General features: G+C 43.5%; 2 protein-coding genes across 2 annotated transcripts; one reads left to right on the top strand and one right to left on the bottom strand.

The window, feature by feature from the left end:
• Positions 1 to 259: 259 nt before the first annotated feature.
• msh2 (mutS homolog 2 (E. coli)) lies at positions 260 to 10,792 on the bottom strand. The gene is made up of 16 exons (XM_035145333.1): positions 10,542 to 10,792; positions 9,825 to 9,973; positions 9,432 to 9,716; positions 8,744 to 8,890; positions 8,420 to 8,569; positions 7,315 to 7,448; positions 6,768 to 6,967; positions 5,869 to 5,978; positions 5,614 to 5,737; positions 3,960 to 4,110; positions 3,769 to 3,866; positions 3,234 to 3,479; positions 2,353 to 2,557; positions 2,031 to 2,278; positions 1,007 to 1,182; positions 260 to 520 (listed from the first exon to the last, which is right to left on the bottom strand). The coding sequence occupies exons 1-16, from the start codon at positions 10,747 to 10,749 to the stop codon at positions 353 to 355; spliced, it is 2,799 nt and encodes a 932-aa protein (XP_035001224.1). The 5' UTR covers positions 10,750 to 10,792; the 3' UTR covers positions 260 to 352.
• Positions 10,793 to 14,493: 3,701 nt separating this feature from the next.
• On the top strand, positions 14,494 to 18,005 carry gch2 (GTP cyclohydrolase 2). Its single transcript, XM_035146029.2, has 6 exons — positions 14,494 to 14,866; positions 15,835 to 15,944; positions 16,240 to 16,295; positions 16,823 to 16,854; positions 16,969 to 17,053; positions 17,481 to 18,005. The coding sequence occupies exons 1-6, from the start codon at positions 14,614 to 14,616 to the stop codon at positions 17,608 to 17,610; spliced, it is 666 nt and encodes a 221-aa protein (XP_035001920.1). The 5' UTR covers positions 14,494 to 14,613; the 3' UTR covers positions 17,611 to 18,005.
• Positions 18,006 to 19,032: the final 1,027 nt, after the last annotated feature.

Genomic DNA, 19,032 nt, shown 5'->3' with positions numbered 1-19,032 from the left:
CATCCTCTAAAGTTGTTTCAGTGACAACGCTGACATGGAGGGAGGACATATTACAGCTCGGCATCAAACCGAGTTAGTTTCAGTGTGGGGAATTACTTTCATTTCCACAGAAGATAAATAAAACATTTGTCTGACGCACATTTAAAGGAAAACAATTCCAAGTACAACTGTTTACATGAAACATGACATTTCTGATCAGATGTCCTCGAAAATCAACCATTACACAGCAACTGGCTCAGAAAAACAAACTCACGGCAAATTCATGAATATTTCTTTATTGAAAAACTATACAATGTTAGTGTGCCGATGTGTTTGTGTGTCGTTTGCACATGAAATGAATCTTTGTTGATCATCAAACGGTTTTAACGCATCGGGAAAGGATGTCTGTGATGTACGTGTTGTTCTTAGCTGCCAGCTCCTGCTTCATTCTCCTCAGCTCCGACTTCACCTCCGCCTCGCTCATGGTGGCAGGAAGTGACTTCGCCTTCTCCAGGAAGTTCAGGATCAGGTTTTCCCCCACCTGGCGGAAAGAGGAAGGGCATCAGTTTCACAAAAGAATTTACATTCAAATGGTTTCAGAGATAATTAGAGAAACGTGTGATCCATCGTCTGACCTGTACTACAAAGCAAATTCAATACACCCAGGTTCTCTGTCGCCTACAGCAGGAAAAGTAGTTCTGATGTTTGTTCATTATGAAGTTTGGCTTCATTAGTTATTTGATGCTAGCAAAATGGAATCGCTATTGCAGCAAGATTGCAGCGTTCATATCCAGGATGTTTTGGCTTCAATTTTGTACAACAGGAGGAGATAGAGATGTCTCGTACATCTTAGTGAACAGTCTTGTTGACATAAACAACAGCATTTAGTTGACAAATATATTAATGAACCTGCTAAAACCTATATTATAGTCCATTTGTACATGTTTATACAGGTTTACAGATCCTAAATAAAAAGTTTTTCAGTTTCTTTTTCTGCAGGACACTTAGATAAAGTCAAACTCAGTACTTGTTTGTCCGTCAGTCGTCTCTTGGCCTCGGGCTCTTCCTCCTGCGTCGACGTCCCACCCGCAGGTTCCTGGAACTCCTCCAGCTCCTCGGCCTTCTCCTTCGCCATGGCAACCACAGATGGCGGGAAAGAGGCCATCTCGGCGACGTGGATCCCGAAACTCTGGTCGCACACACCTGGACACACAGGTACGGTCGCGTCAAGTTCTGAGACGTTTTAGAAATACGACTACGATGGAAAATGATTGATTATAAGCATCTTCAGCCAACTGAAATAATTATTGAATAAAACAATTCTTCTGATCAACCAAGAAAACGTTTTTTTCTTCTCAGTAACAAATACTTTTTTGGAGTAAAGGTCAAACATCTACGTCTATCAATCTACATAAGACATTTCCCCAAAGGAATGATAAATAACTCATTAGATGAGGATGACATTTTAAGATGATGATCTCATGCTTGAATAAGCACCAGTCAATTTTATATAAAAGTCATGAGTTCAGTCACAGAAATAGTAAATAAATAAAAATCAGTGTGTAACCACAGTCAGGGCAGTTGTCTGTCTCATATTAACTTTCCTTCATGCTTAGTGTTTGAACGATTTGGAAATAATCAAAAACCCTGAAAGTCTTGCATTTTATTTTAGCCTGATTAATAAAAAAAAATTAATAAACTTATCTAATCTTAGTTTTCTGAAGTGATATAACTCGTTTCTGTTGTGAAATAATGAAATTATTTGGCAACAAGTGGCAAATACTTTGAGAGCATTGTGACTTGTTGCATAAATGCGCATCCGAATAACTCTGTAAAAGATTCATTCAAAAATAAGCCATGTGAGAATAACTAAAAGCATCACTTAAACAGATAGATGAGGCAAATTTCATGTGTGAAAAAAGCTTAAATCAAGTTATGTAGCTGAAATGATTTGTTCCTTTAATTTACTTTTCCATCTGTCATGGTTAGAAAAAGCTGAAAAGTCCCATGAGGAATAAAACCACAAATGCATGTGTGAAATGTTGTCTGACCTGGTTTGACTCTGTACAGCATGGTGAGCGTGTCATGAGAGGTCAGGGCCGTGACGTGCAGGTTGTGAACGGTGGGCTCATGTGCTGCGAGCGCCGTCAGCTCGTGGAAGTGCGTGGCAAACAGGCAGAAGCCGCCGATTTTGGAGGCAATGTGTTCGCTGATGGCCCAGGCGAGCCCGAAGCCGTCGTACGTGGACGTGCCTCTGCCAAGCTCGTCGATTATGATCAGAGAGTTCTCAGTGGCCGAGCTGGAGGGAACAGAGCCGACATGTGAGACCAGGCTAGAGCCACTTGTGATGAAGCTATAGATGAGTGTTCGTACCGGAGAATGGCGGCGATTTCCAACATCTCGGACATGAAGGTGGACACGCCTTTCACCTGGCAGTCCCCCGCTCCCACCCTGGCCAGGACGCTGTCGACCACGCTCAGCTCCGCCTTCTCGCACGGCACAAAGCAGCCGATCTGAGCCATGAGGGCGATCACACCCACCTGACGGATAAACGTCGACTTGCCTCCCATGTTCGGTCCTGCAGACAGGAAGAGAGGAGGAGGATCAGAGAAGAAGAGGAAGAGTATCCAACATGAACCCATGAAATTAGGTCCAGGCAGAGTTTTCCTTTCACATATGGAGAAAAATTGTATCTGTGTCCGTTACCACTAAAAAAAGTTTGGATGAACCTGTAAAACCTATTAAAAGTGAAGGAGCCATTTTAAAACCTTAAGTTTAGTATTTTGTCCAGCGCCATCTTGATTATATGAAACCATAGGTGAGTATTTGAAGGAGCAGGGGGTGGAGACTGACGGAGAGCTCGAGGACACTGCATGTCCACCTACACCGGCAACCTGCACTCATTGGATGCTGCTAGCTGTCAATCAAGCTTTATCATCAGACGTCAGGTCAATTTCTCATAGACTTCAATAGAAAAGGACTTTTGGACACCAGTGGACTCGCCCCCTACTGGACAATCGAGAGAATACAGGTTTCAGGCATGTCACTTTCTAGACTGGGTATCCACCCCATTTTTATATAAAGCCTGAGATCATACTGAGAAGATGCACTGAGAAATTCAAAAAATACCTCCTTGCATACCAAGACATATTGAGGTTGAGTTTATTCTCAGATTGATTGTGATTAAAGCTCCTGCTAATAACTGCTGCTGTACCATATGATAGGAGACGAGACATCCACTGGCTCTTCTTTACCTGTTATAATATAAAAGTTCTTCTCTCCGTGGACGAAGGTGATATCGTTGGGTATGAAGGCCGTGTCCGGGTCTGTCTCCATGCAGGGGTGTCTGGCCTGCAGCAGCTCCATGCGCCTGCAGCCGTCAGCCAAGAGGCGAGGCCGCACGTACGGCACAGGAGCGGAGACGGACGCCACCGCGAAGCTCGCCACTGCGTCCAGCTGCGCTATCACGTCGCTCAGCGTCTGGAGGGGGTCCACGTAACCTGGTGTATGAAAGCATTCGAGGAATCGTCAGAGAGGAAACTGCAGCATGACAATCGATATGTGATTAAAGAATAACGTCTGACCCCAGGCTCGTCATTAGCGCTGTACTGTTTTCTGGCATTTGTAGAGGATTGTGAATGAAATCAATTACTGAAAGGTTCACATAAAGACAAATTCTGTGTAATTCATAATGTCCTCGAAGTTCAGACAAAGTCATTTTGTTTACATTTTTCAAATCGATGTCGTGCTGACAAGATGGCGTGAGCAACATGGGACGAGCTCCCTCACCTGAGGCGATGCTGATGATCTCTTTGACGATGGCGTTCTGCGCCTCCTCGTACTCCTCCCTGCTCTTGGTGTACTCCTCATTCAGAGAGCTCAGTTTGCTGTGGACATGTGAAAGTGTGCATGCGAGAGCATCAGCTGACGGCAAGAACGCCTCTATCCGTGGCTAACGTGTGTGAGTGTGTGACACGGACCTGTTGGTGAAACGCACTCCGTTCTTCTGGACGTCCAGTGTGGTGAATTTCTTGTTGTTCCTCAGATTCTTCTCCACCTTGCAGGTGACTCTCAGGTAAAAGCCCAGCACCGCGTTCGACTCCAATTTCACCGTCTTACCGGCGTCTAGACCTGAAACACAAGGTTACTGTTATGAGCTCAAACTGAAAGTCGAACCACTTCCACATATGAAAACAGTATATTTGCACACAGATATGCCAAATAGCCATCAGTTTCCTGCTTGTGATCTGGGTTTCCTTCCTTAACAACATTCTCCAGTTCCAGAGGGGACACATTTTCCCTCCCCCTCTGAGTCTATCCTGGAAAGTGAACCTTAACTGACGTCCTGTGATTGGCAGCGAGAAGTTGTTTGAGTTCCAACACTCACCCACGGCCATGAGTGATGTTTCTGATGTAAAAATGTCACCTGGTTCTAAAACCAACTAGAATAGCACTCAGAGCACAAACATCCCACAATTGGATCGGCACCCAATTGCACACACTCATAAATATCAGTCCCCTACACATAACTGATTTCATCAAGACCCATGGATTACCATCTAAGAAAATGTTGCAAATCCACACCATATTTTAATGGCTTCTCCCTGGGGTCATGTCCCACCCCTCCAAAAAATCTAATGGAAATCAGTTAAGTAGTTTTTGAGTAATCCTGCAAACATAGAAACATGGCGGAGGTAACCATCTTTGTTTTCATGTAAATCAAATACGACACATTAGTTAACAAAGAGGAAATTGTTATAATGATAATTGAAATGGGATATATACTCTGTTAACTGTTTTCTGTGTAGCAAAGAAGGCTATGCACACAGCTGCCATTTAGCAGCATACATGTACCTTCTCAAAGATGTCCCTACACATCACAGCCAAGGTGACAAGTTCACTCATTAACTAAAACTCTAACTTGAGCTGGCTCAATCACAGAATGTATTTTAAGATGGACGTCACGTCTCCACTTCCTCCCACTATCCAGAGACGACACCAAAACATCCCGGATGCAAACGAGCTAGAGTTCGCACAGTAGCAATCAGGGGATGGAGCCATGATATCAAACTCCAGCGGATGTTAGGGCATCAAACAACAAATAACAAATTAAAACAAAATGAATCAGAAAAGAATAAGCACTTGAACGTGATAAGAAGTACCTAAAATGACAGAAACTATCTTTGTTTATTTATGTAGTTGATGTGTACTTTAAAACTTTTTAATTATCCCATCCACTAACATGGAGGAGGTGGGATTTTATGACCTATGATGCCAACCTTTGACTCCCTGAGGAATGCACAGGAAACGTTCATGTCTAAGGTTTTAGTTTTGATTTTGGAGAAACTTTTTTTTTTACGTTCATTCAGTCAGATTTTTAATCGGTCAGAGGGATCTGAAGAGTTCATTACAAAGAGAAAGATTTGTTAATCACATGAGTGCACGGCGAAATCGGCTTGATCTGGCTTTTGTAATCACACCACATCTTAAAAAAAAAAAGGAAACCTTATCAGCAGATGTGCGCGTGAAGCCGCACCCTTAAAATACAGTGTCCAACTTTGTTGCAAGGAACAAATACATTTCTGTTTGATTACTGGATAAACTTGGTCTCTGTGTGCGTGTGTGGGTAATCACCTAGTTCTCTCGCCGCGCTGTTCAGCACTGTCTGCATGCTCTTATCAAGCGTGTCCATCTTTTCTCTCAGCTCACTCAACACCGGATCGAACGACGCCTTCACCAGGAATTCGTGGTGGTCGATCTGCACGGTGCACACAACGTTTGAGAGAGGAGCCGTGTAAACAATATGCACAATCGATGACACGCACACACAAAAGCACAGAACATCAGCCTTCATTTTCTCCTCGTGTGTGAAAGCGTGAAAGATCGGACCTGGTTCATGTCCAGAGTGGTTTCGATCATCTCCTGATATTTGACAAAGTCGGAGTGCAGGTCTCTGAGAGGGGAGACGAACACGGCCTCCAACAGAACCTGGTAGCTGCCTGCAACACACGCACATCGGAAATTAATGATGATATATTGTATAGACTCGGAACGTTGGACTGGAGTAAAGATATGATATGGTGTAATCAGGTATGATAGCATTTGCAGCTTCAACTGAGCTTCGCAGAGGAAATGTGTTTCCAGTCGTTATGCAATGAGAGCTAATGGCATCCGGGCTCCAGCTCCAACGTTAGCAGACAGACTGAAGAGAAAATTCATCTGTACCTCTGACTCTTTCAGCAAATCTTTGACAAAATGATGAATTATTATTCTAAAGGTTTTCACTGATCATAACAAATCTGAGTCATGTCAAGTTCTTCAAAGGACCCGGTATGATCACAGGGTTTCTGCAAGTGAATTATAAGACTCTCTGAGACCATAATCAATTACATTTAAGATCTACTTTCCCATAATTGAGGTTGAAGTAGACCAGAAGTGAAAACCCATTGAACAAGTTATCTCTCAACCTACAGGCAGAGATAGTTGGTCTTTGCATGGCCCCCAAGCTCTTAAATGTATTTTTAAAGCACAACATAAGTAGCGTTAAATGAACATTAACATACTTAAAACCAACCTAAATGTGTCTAAGATCTAGTAGGTACAACATATCTAAGACTTTTGAGGCCTTAAATTCAGATGACTTCATTCTTTTACACTTTTTTGAGACTTTGTAAGACCCTGTGGAAACCCTGGATGAATGGCACCATGCCTTCATCTGCTTTTATAAAAGCAATTAGACAAAAATTGTGTTTTCACTGACTCAGTTGCTGCAGGTTTGCGTGATGTACCTGAGTATCTCTCGATGGCCGCGGCAAGGGCGGGGATCTGGGTCACAGCCTGGTAGACGCGGTAACAGTCCTGCAGCGTAGCAGTGTGACGGTGGAACTTCTTGGCCAGACGGTGGAGATCGGGAAAGCGCCGCAGCAAGTCCTCCTGGCAGGTGTGCCTGAGCTCAGAGTCACACACGAAACTCTCCACCAAGTCCAACCTGCGTACACACACACTGAGGTTTTTCTGACCGGACAAATAAACGATTCATCGAGAAAATAATCTTCAGATTTATCAACAACAACAAGCAATAGTGACAGAAACACAAGTCCTAACACTTCACACTGTTATTTAAAAGAAGAACACAATAAATGTCCCCAACAAGCTTTTTCTGGCCCTGGGCTCGTCCATTTTTGGTAGCTGATCACAGTGATTACTTTTTTTTCATGTGATCCAAAAACCGAAGCTGAATTTATTAAGTTGAAAGACTTTGATTTCAATCTGCTTTATTTTAGCCCCCAGCGCCCCTTTAAAAGGCGCCCTGATTGGCTGCGGACGTGTCATTACCTCTCCTCTATTTTGGTTCGGTCCATAAGAGGCTGTTTGATCCACTGGTTGACGAGACGCTGGCCCTGCGGTGTCCGGCACTTGTTTAGCAGACCGGCCAGCGAGTGACTTCTGCTGGTGTCGTCAGGTGAAGCCTGGATAACACAGATCAGTTACATGTCGTGTTATATCACTCACCCACATCAAGTTTTTTGTTTTTATATCACAGAGGCAAAAACGGTGAGAACCAACAAAACAAGGGAATCGCTTTTAAAATCCTGACCAATTTTGAAATTGGGATAAAAAAAAAATGGAGAAACTTCACAGATATTCTTCTTTCTAATCTCAAACACATCAAACAGTTTGACACATCATACTATGAAGATGATTCCTCCAGAGGGGTGCCACCTCACATCACTTGCTCTATTGGTATTAATGTTTTGCAGTGATGTAAAATGACGGATTATCTTCAGCGAGAACTGGAGGCGAGATTCAAATTGTCAGTTTAACATGACAAAATAAATCAACAAGCCTATCCTCCAACCCAGCTGTCCGCCGCAGTCGTACAGTAGCTTGTTTCAGGGCCGCCATTTCAAAAACCTCAACTTGTCTGTCTCGTCGCTTGGAAGGCAGTGACGGTAGCATTCAGGTTTAAAATCCTAAATATCAAACATGTTTGATAATCATCAGGGCTGCTGTCCATTGAGAACGGCTCTGTTACCCCTCACACTAGCAGGTAATCTGGGCCAAACATCAGTACCGATCGTGGCTCCAGACCAGATTTCTCCTCCGATTCTCAAGGGCACGAATCAGGGGTTAAATCTGCTGGACATTCCAGTAGTGTGAGCGCAGCTTGATGGCCTGGTCACATGTAGGCGAATGTGAAGCGAGTATCACAGGTCCGAGTTCACACTAGTTCAAATCCACGCTGTAATTTGCCTCGACAAAGGAAGCGAACAGATTGGAAGAGAACGGGAGTTGAAGGTTTGTACGTGTAATCGGCCCTCAAGCTGTGTGATCACAAGCTACTCAGGTTACACAACTCTCACAGAGTTTTAAACTCTCTGTGTTTAAAACCCCAAACTAACTACCTCTGTGGCATTTTGTCCTGGTTCCTGGCACTGACCTGGAAGAGGTTGAGAGCGTTCACTGCAGCATTGTCCAGCCTCATGTACTGACCCAGGTCCAGAGTGGTCAGACTGAAGGAGTTGAAGTTGGACTCGTCGGAGAGCAGTTCGAGGAAACGCACTACTGCAGCCAGGCAGGACATCGCCACCTGAGAATGACAACACACACACACACAGACACTTTTTTTAAATACTTAGCCAATTATCAAAAATTTGCCTCGAGGGGTTTCACAATCTGTTGAACATTATGAACCTCCCCCAGTGAGGAAATACTGCCTCTGTGTTGTTACTGTGTGCATCAGGAGGCTGTTTGATTTGTTCACCTGCTTCTCCAGCTCGGGCAGCGTGCTGCTGGCTGTCGTCTCTCCTCTCTTGGCTCGCAGCAGCCTGTTGAGATCCTGGACCATGTCCTTACTACTGAACTCTGCCCTCTTCCTGTCAGAGACCAGCACGCCACCACGCTCCACCACCTACACACACAGTAATTACGTTTACTTAATTCGTCATTACAATAACTGAGTGCTATAACAAAGAAGTCACAATAAGAACAGAACATACAGAAACATACAAACAATTATGAAAAAGACTTGAGACCCACTATGATGGTTTATTAAGGTTTAATAACCTGCTCTAGACATGTTTTAAGACAAATAAGAATAATGTGAATAGAATAGTATTTTCTGCCTACGATAGTTATTGTTTTTGGACCACCACAGTCCACTGTGTGTGTGTGTGTGTGTGTGTGTGTGTGTGTGTGTTTGTACATGTATTTGCTGTGCACACACGCCTGCCATGTGACATCTTCCTCCAACTCACACCGCTGAGGCTAAGTGATTTATCTTGTTGAGCATTGTTGAAAGTGCTATATTAATATATTGTTTTATTGTGACTATAGTGAAGTAATTACACGTGGATTATTTCTTTCTCCTCCAACTTGTTAGAGAGATGATGCCTTCATTGCCCTCGCAGGAATAAATAAAGCTGTGCTGAGCTCAACTGACTTCACCATACCTGTCGTAGTTTGCTGCCGTCACCGTTGCCGTCCCCCTGGGCTAAGAGACACTCTTTGGGGCCGAGCTGGACGAGCATGGACTCCAGGTTGGAGAAGATCTCGTTGTCTGCAAACTCGCACACTCCCATGGTCCTCTGCGCGGCGTCCACATAGCCGACACCGACCACGCGCTGTCCATCAGCTCCTGTGGAGATGCGCACGGCTACGACTCCCGCGCAGCCCACCGCTCCGGTTCCACCACCGAACAGAATCTCCTCGAACTGAGTCAGGTTTCCCGGAGAGGCCTGAGTGCGGAGGAAAAGGACAAGATGGAGGACAGAAAGAGAATCCATGGTTGTGAGAACAGCGGTTGCTTCTGTTTATCTAACAGCCACAAGCATCACAAACAATACCTTGTACTCAATCTTCCAGTCGTGCTCCTTGCTGCTCTTGCTGTGGTTCCTGTACACCTCCACTCTGTACTGCCGCACCAGCAGCAGGTCTTTCACGAAGGCCTCGAAGTTCAGCTTGCTCAGGACAACGCTCTCCAGCTTACGGCTCCCTGTCGACCAACACACCCACGTGAGACGAAGAAACAAACTTCAGAGAGTCATGTTGTACATTTATTTAAGAGGGAACCGGTGAACAAAATTAATATTGATCATGCATCTCTCTCTCTTCAGAACATTTCAAATACAGGGTGCACAGGCAGCAGTGTCAAAAGGATTTAAAGAGAAGATTTCTAAAGAAGTGTGATGCACTCGCCTCAGGCCATGAATATACTAGTCCACTAAAAGAGACAGAATTGAACAATAATAGTCATAATAATAATAATGACTAAATACACAAAGCTGCAGGTAAAGGGTAAAAGGTCTTTGCACAATAACATAATTGACTTTGGCAGACTATATTTTTCAAAGCTTAAACCAAGATCTTTATGGAGAGCGACATTATTACAATTATTATAATATGTATTCATATGTGCTGAATGACGTTTCCTGCTAAGCTCGGGGCTGCAGCTCGTGCAGTGGATGCATTAGCAGTTAGCTTAGCTTGACTTTAAGCATCACAACACATTCAGTTTGCAGACTCCAGCTAGCTACACGCTAGCTCCTGAAGCTAAGGAGTACCTGAGCCCAGAAGCTTGATGACCCCGTTAGTCTTGAAAACCTCCTTCGCCGCGAATATGGCGTCTTTCCCGTGCACGGTGTAGTAGTCGTTGCGGTCGAATATCCTGAACGTGGTGTCCGGTTTCTCCGGCATGGAGAAGATGAAGCTGAGGAAGCCATGTTCGGCCGCGCTGTCCATGGACAAGTTGTGCTTCGGCTGCACCGCCATGCTGGAATCTCCCGCCAATGCCCGGGAACAGGCAGGAAGTTGCGTCATGCCATCGTCACCGTAGCGCGTTTCCATGGAAACGAAGCCCAACCAAGCTGTAGTGAAGGAACACATTTCTTTCTTTTTTCAAAATAAGACACAAACACGAAAACTACACATGTGACTGATGTACTTTCTATCTCTCTCTCCATCCATCTATCTATCTATCTATCTATCTATCTATCTATCTATCTATCTATCTATCTATCTATCTATCTATCTCTCATCCATCTATCTATCTCTCATCTATCTATCTATCTATCTATCTATCTATCTATCTATCTATCTATCTATCTATCTATCTATCTATCTCTCCATCCATCTATCTATCTATCTATCTCTCCATCCATCTATCTATCCATCTATCTATCTATCTATCTATCTATCTATCTATCTATCTATCTATCTATCTATCTATCTATCTATCTATCTGTCTGTCTGTCTGTCTGTCTGTCTGTCTATCTATCTATCTATCTATCTGTCTGTCTGTCTGTCTGTCTGTCTGTCTGTCTGTCCGTCTGTCCGTCCGTCTATCTATCTATCTATCTCTCCATCTATCTATCCATCTGTCTATCCATCTATCTGTAACTGACTGCAAACTTGGTAGGTTACGCAGATTGTTTGATTTACTATTTGTGTTGGTTTTATTTTGTTATTTATGTTCAAGTATATATCTTGTTATTTAAATTAGTAATTTGTAGTCCTTTTAATGTAGCGACTCACCTCTCGTAAATGCCCCTCGGCGAGCGGAATGACGTACGAAGCAGTGTTAATTCCCTTCGCTATAGGCGCGGGATGGGAGTTCCTTAGTCACGGCGTCAGCCGATCTTTGTTTACGTTGACGTGTGAATAAGTCTGTCGGTGAATAAGTCTTACATTCCAACAAGAGAAACGGCACAAACGTGGCCTCACCTCAGACATCTAGCAGACATGTTGCCACCACTTCAAGATTGTGAAGTAGGACTGCTAATTGGGTATGATTCTCCATCAGCACTAGCTCCACTTGAAGCCGTCATAGGCAAAGAAAATGAACCCTTTGCACAGAGAACTGAGCTCGGCTGGAGCATCATAGGTTCATCCAACCCTCATCTGGACCAGCAACGAAGTCAGAGCTTCGTTCACAGAGTTGTTGTAAAAGAAATTCCTGCCCCACCTGTCAATGATGTTTTGAAAGCCCCGGAGTTAGACTTCAATGAAAGGGTCTATGAGGGCAAGTATGTATCTCAGGAGGATGTTCAGTGCATACAGTTCCTCAGCAAACACATCAAGCATAAGGAGGACAGACACTTTGATATGCCCCCCCTCCCCCCTTCAAGAGTATCAGTCAACCTTTGCTACCAAACAAGAAACTAGCCACTGTTCGCCTTCAGTGTTTGAAGAAAAGGTTAAAGGCTAATAAAATAAAACTTTTACGTCGACGACGGGCTAGCCAGTGTTGCATCAGTCCAGGAAGCTAAGAAACTGGTCGTTGAGGTGCAGGACTTGTGCAATAATGGAGGACTATGCCTTCCCAAGTTCAACTCAAATCGAAAGGAGGTCCTGGACTGTGTGAGCCCCTCAGAAAGAGCACCACCCATTGAACCTTTTGAGTTGAAGATGGGCATTAATCTGACGGAGCATCGCACTTGGTATTCAGTGGGAAATAGAAAAATACACTTTTAGCTTCAATATCAGATTGAAAGACCATCCCTCAACTCGCCGAGGTATTTTATCAGTTGTAGCTGCTCTTTATGATCCACTTGGGTTCATCGCCCCATTTGCCCTAATTGGAAAGTGTATATGGCAAGACTTCGCAGAGGCATTGGATGGGATGACCCCTTGCCTGAAGACTTGAGATCACGGTGGGAGGAGTGGAAGGTCGGCCTTCTGAGGCTAAAGGATGTAGCCATTTCAAGGTGTTACCACCCACTAGACTTTGGCAACCTAATCAGAACGGAGTTACATCACTTCTCTGATGCCAGCAGCAAGGTATACGGGGCCTGCTCATACCTCAGGTACAAGGATGACCAAGGTAGAGTGCATTGTAGCCTCGCAATGGCCAAGGCAAGAGTCGCACCAACAAAGGTGACAAGCATCCCGAGGCTGGAGATCTCAGCAGCTGTAGTGGCAACCTCCCAAGGAATCAGTGGCTACTAGCACGAGTGGTCGACCAATTCCAGACAGCGACGGCCCCATTCGTCGGGTCCAATTTCAAACAGGAGAGCGGAAAGCAACGAAAAGGCAAGGTCTTTTATCCAAACCCTCATTCGTCGAGAGACCCGTCCAGAAAATGGTGCTCCTCCTCGAGAGTGAATAGTATAAACGTGCTGCGCATAGATAACATCACATGCATTACACCCCTAGATATTTTAATTTAAAGGGCAATTAGTGCTCGGCGAGCGGAATGACGTACGAAGCAGTTTTAATTTCCTTTGCTACAGGCAAATCTTTGTTTACGTTGACGGCACACAGTGGGTGAGTCTATGTATCTATCTATCCATGCATCCATGCATCTATCTTGTCTAACCATCACTTAACAGAGGAGTTTTTATCCACCTTCAGTTCTACCCAACCATACCCAAACTCCAGTGACCCTGGTGACTCACACAATACACAGGTATCAACACCCCCCCCCCTTGGCTCACAGGACCCCAAAGACCCCCTCGCGTGTGGGGGTTTCAGCGACCTGTATGTTTGACATCACGACCTCAGGTCATCTTGGAGCATTTGTATGCTCTGTTCATTTGATATTGATTTACTTTTAAGGTATGTCTTTTTGTAGTCGACCTAAAACCTGGCACAAATTGCAGAATTTATTTATTATAACAGCGATTTGAAGTTCAACAAATGTTAAGTGTCTTCAATCCTGAAGGGGTGAGAGGTTTTTCCCTAGTTGTGACATGAACTTAATTTCAAAGTAAAGTGGGGGGAAAAAAACTGTTTTATTTTTTTGTAGGTCAGTTAGTTGTTAGGAAGAGAATCCAACCGTAGCCTATAGGCTGATGACAGCGAGTGTTATGGGCTGAGGACATCAGGATGAACCTTCAGCAGAGTGAAAAGGTCAAAGAGCAGAAAAAGGAAGGATCTGCTGGAGAGAACAATTGAGGTGATAATGTGATGGAGCCTGAAGCACACGGAGAATACACACTACAAGACTTCATCAGGGGGTGAACCTGGAGGGTTTTAGACTGGCCAGTAAGTCGTTCACTGAAAACCGCAGCGATACATTTGACCTTTACAAAAAACAACAGCAAATAAGAAAACACAACAGCAAATAAGTAAAGACAAAAGCAAATAAGTAAACACAACAGATAATAAGTAAACAAAACAGCAAATAAGAAAACACAACAGCAAATACATATATATACACAAATGTGCATTTTTATCGATCTATCTATCCACCTAATCTAATCTATGATATCTAATCTACATAGTTCAGTGAATCAACAGATCATGGGTCTAATGGGCCCGACTGCACGGACACAGTTCGTGCTCCACGTGGAGTCTGCTGATGGTGGGATGAAGAGAGAGCGGTTTGTCTGGTTTCCAGTGGAGGAGTCAGAACGAATGGATGAGACATGAGCGTTGAGAGGGACGCGCAGAGAATCGGTTGCACGGTGCGCCTGGTTTGGTTGGAGGTGCTCCGTGTTGACATTTAACTCCGCTGACGAAACCCGGGCTCTTGACGTAGGTGGCACGCTGGCAAATGGGAAACGGATGCGCACGTCGCAGCCGGTTTGAGGCTTTATAAGGCGGGGAGCACCGGGGACAGGAGCACTCAACCTCAGGAGAACCTGCACTCATCTCACTCCTCCATCCTCCACTTCTCATCCAAGCGCTCCCATCATGAACGGCCACTTGAACGGCAACGTCATCGACACCATGGAGCGCATGAAGTCCTCCATGGTGCTCTGCAAGCACGAGACGTCCCGCAAGGAGTCCGAGGACAAGTCCCGGTTACCGGCGCTGGAGGCCGCCTACACCAGCATCCTGCAGGAGCTCGGCGAGGACACGGACCGACAGGGGCTGCTGCGCACGCCGCTGCGCGCCGCCAAGGCCATGCAGTTCCTCACCAAGGGCTACCATGAGACCATCGACGGTAAGAGCATTCCCATCTACTCTGGAGGTTTTCATTTATATGTGAAATGATCACTAATAGCTAGACGAAATAAAAACCCACTGTTGCACCGCGGCTAGAATTACAGCACAGTGAGAGAAAATCTAGAGAATTCAAGTCAAGAGCAGTTTTAAACAAGAGCAAAACAAAAGAGATTCAAAAGAGTTGAATAAAAGAGGTAAAAGAAATAAAAAGGATAAACATGTTTATTAAATTGTACAAATGAAATGTATGGTACTGCGTAAAATGATTAGAAATAAATATAGAATCAAAAAAACGTTTCAATCTGGTTTTAAAAACTGCAATGGATGGGTGAGCTAGGGTTTTAATTGATATAGAGAGGAATTGAGTCAACTTTCAAAGGCTGTAGTTTCAAGTAATGATGCTGCATTGACTCGCATTGAATAGCATAATGTGTAGTTTACTGTAAATGAACATCTACATGGAAGAATCAGGCCAATTTTTTACTGAGGTGTAAATGTTTATTGGGTAAGCAGCATGTTTGTCAGAGCTACTGTCTATAATTAGATTATTCAATCTGCTGCTGAGTTTAGAGCCGAAACAATTAGTTGATTAATTCATTAGTTTGTCAGCCACTAATGATGAGCAACCAATCAGCATCCATTTTAAATATCGGAAATGACAATATTTGGTGACTATGAGGTTGTAAACTGAGTATCTGTGAGATTTTGGACCTTTGGTTTGAAGACATCTCTTTAGAATATGGGAAGTGATGGTAATTATTAGCTGAAGCCCTACGTGAGTTCATAAAGATGTTATAGACAAGTGCCAGCAATTATTATAGATACATCAGATATCAGGAAAAGGGACCTTTTCATTGATTTTACAAACTTTATAGCACATTCAAAAAGTTACCTTCATTTTAGATCTCTTTTTTTTAAATATGTGTTCATTTCCAACAGTAAATATTTGTGTGTTTGTTTCCCCAGACATCTTGAATAACGCCATATTCGATGAAGACCATGATGAGATGGTGATAGTGAAGGACATAGACGTGTTTTCACTGTGCGAGCATCACCTGGTGCCCTTCTTTGGAAAGGTAAGTGTGTGCATCGGTGCAGTGTGTGTCTGTGTGTAAGAATGTGGAGTGTGTGTCTATGCATCTGTGCAGTGTGTGTCTGTAAGTCTGTGCAGTGTGTGTCTATGTGCACATTTATGCAGTGTGTGTGGGTCTGTGTATCTGTGCAGTGTATTTGTAAGTCTGTGTACTGTCTGTACATCTGTGTAGTGTGTGTCTTTGCAAGTTTGTACAGTGGGTGTCTGTCTGTGTATCTGTGCTGTGTAGTGTGTGTCTGGGTAAGTCTGTGTGTAACTTTTGCTGTGTTTCCCTGCAGGTTCACATCGGGTATATCCCCAACAAAAAAGTGGTGGGACTGAGCAAGCTGGCAAGGTAACGCAGCACACACACACGCACACTAACGTGCACACACACATTTGATTCTGGTGTTAGTGCCAAGTGGCTGCGTTCTTCTGTTATCTCAGTGCATTGACCTGGAGGCTTAGGGTCTAAGCCCACTGGCCGTATTCTAGTCCCCTCACCGAGCACACTCACAGACACAAGTCTAAACTCTCCTCTCTCGAGCCATGAGAAAATCCCTGCGGACCTGTGGGAATCACCCGTTATTATCACAGCCTGTCTCCATCTCTGTCTTCCCTAAAATATTGCACCTCTCTGAACACACAAAGCCAGAATAACAGTAACAGAGCCACTGTTCGTTTTGGATAAACTGTTGAATCTCGCTCGACAGATTCAGACAATTCATTCGGATGAATCTTTCATAGATGAAGGGGCTATACAGCAGGATGGTCAGAGTTGAAACTAGGGGTCAGGGACTGATGCCAGAGTTAATCAACAGATAATTCATATTTATTTCACCTAATCTGCAATCAATCTTCTCTTTGCTTTGATTTCTGCAGGATTGTCGAGATTTTCAGTCGCAGGCTTCAGGGTAAGCAATGACAGAAATGGTGCTATACGTCAATAGTCTCAGCACGTGACAACAGCACTTAGTAATCTGGTATCATCATGTGTACATGAGTCCTTTTATTTTGGTTTCTTTCAGTTCAAGAGCGTCTGACCAAGCAGATAGCCGTGGGAATATCTGAGGCTCTGCAGCCAAAAGGCGTAGCTGTGGTTATTGAAGCATCGTAAGTACTCTCTCTCTCTCACACACACACACACACACACACACACACACACACACACACACACACACACACACACACACACACGGCCCTAACCCTCACAGGCCAAATGTGGAAAGTGGACGCATACTTTCACTGAGGCCCAACAGTTCATTTAAATTCAATCAAGCGGCACCAAATTCTACACACTCATGTCAATCATTGATATGCCTGATTATTCTTCATTAAGATCCATTATTAATTTCCTGGGAAAATAGTAAAAAGATTAAAAAGCGCCCTATCCCGCAATGTTAAAGACAATGAAAAACAATTCCTGGATCTGCTGCCTGGTCTGGGTCAGCACCAACATTTAATGAGTTCTTCCCTGACCCATACCCAGTACCCCTTACCACTAAGCAGAGCCATGTGTGTATGTGTGGGTTTTCTACAGGCACATGTGTATGGTGATGCGAGGCGTCCAGAAGATGAACAGCCGCACAGTGACGAGCACCATGCTGGGAGTTTACCTCGATGACCACAAAACCCGGGAGGAGTTCTTGACTCTTTCGCAGAAGACCTAACCGATGTCACCCACCACTGACTCTCACTGTGAACAGTAAATGTAGTTCCGCAGTCTTGGTGCCTTTGCTAGATCTTTCACAGTCTTACATGGCAATTGTTTTTATAACTCATCAGTGCAATGTTGTAATGTGACAATACTTCATAGTTTGATTTCCTGATGGGAAATTCTTTGGTGCTTTTGCAAAGAGATACATTCCCATACTTTATTATTGTATTTAACCAAATATTTAAATATTTAACAATCTGTGTCCATTCTGCACAAAATTATGAAGTATTTGTAATTTTTTAGACATCTGTAATCCAACGAGTGATTAAATTATGCACTGAGTAAATTTTGCTGTTATTGGTGATGACTGTAACAGGGATTCTTTGCCTAAATAAAATGATAAAAACATCATGGAAGTTGTCAACTTTCTTTTGAAGAGATAACAGCCCAGGTCAGAGTTTCAGTGTGTTGTGCTTGTTTTATAAATGAAGCATAATGGTTTGACATTACACAAGAAGTGTCTCAGTTTCATACTATGTACTAATTTCTACAGATTTTGAGCATCAAGTGTGCGAACTTCAAGATTAAGACTCTACAGTTACAAGCTAATGGTCATTTGGGGCTGCACATAGGCACAGCAGTGTTTTGAGCTAAATGCTAACAAGCTAACGTTAAACCATGTTCACCACCTTATGTGGCATGTTAGCATAAACAATCGCTAACAAGAATAGCACTCAGTAGAGCACGTACCTCCCCCAAGGCCCAACAGTCCCCTGAAATTAAATCAAGCAGCAGTAAATCCCACACACTCATAAATATAAGTCGATTGAACTTGTTTGATTATTTTAAAACAAAGATCCATGAATTATTCCCTGGGAAATCAGTGAAAATGTTAAAACAATCTCACAAAATTAAAGAAAGTAAAAAAAAAAATCCTGGATCCCCCCCATTTATCCAAATTCAATCTAATGGGATTTTCCTTGGGTCATGTCCCACCCCTCCACACAAATTCATGCAAAGCTGTGCTGCAGTTTTTGCAGAATCCTGCTAACTAATAAACAATAATTAAGAACCATGCATAATTATCTGAGAAATCAACGAAAATGTTAAAAAACACCTGATCCAGATCTGCATCAAGATTTAATGGGTTCTTCCTTGGGTCATGTCCCAACCCGGAGTAGCAGCATAATTGCAGTTATATATCAGGAAATCTAAAGTCCAGAATTACCGTAAACAACCAGTTATAGCTGTAGTCAATTTTGAACAAAGCTGGTTTTTTTTTATATTAGATCACAGCAGCTTATTTTGTTAAATGCATTGCATTTATGACATCCAAACATTACTTACTGTACATTTACTAAACCAGCTGAAGCCTGGTGCTGTTTTGTGCTGTGGAACAACAGCATGAATCAATATAACTATAAGATAAAAACAA

The sequence above is a fragment of the Hippoglossus stenolepis genome, chromosome 21 (assembly GCF_022539355.2).
Source record: "Hippoglossus stenolepis isolate QCI-W04-F060 chromosome 21, HSTE1.2, whole genome shotgun sequence".
NCBI classification, from domain to species: Eukaryota; Metazoa; Chordata; class Actinopteri; order Pleuronectiformes; family Pleuronectidae; genus Hippoglossus; species Hippoglossus stenolepis.
The sequence above is the reverse complement of the archived record's forward strand: the minus strand, read 5'-3'. Positions and strand labels throughout refer to the sequence as shown.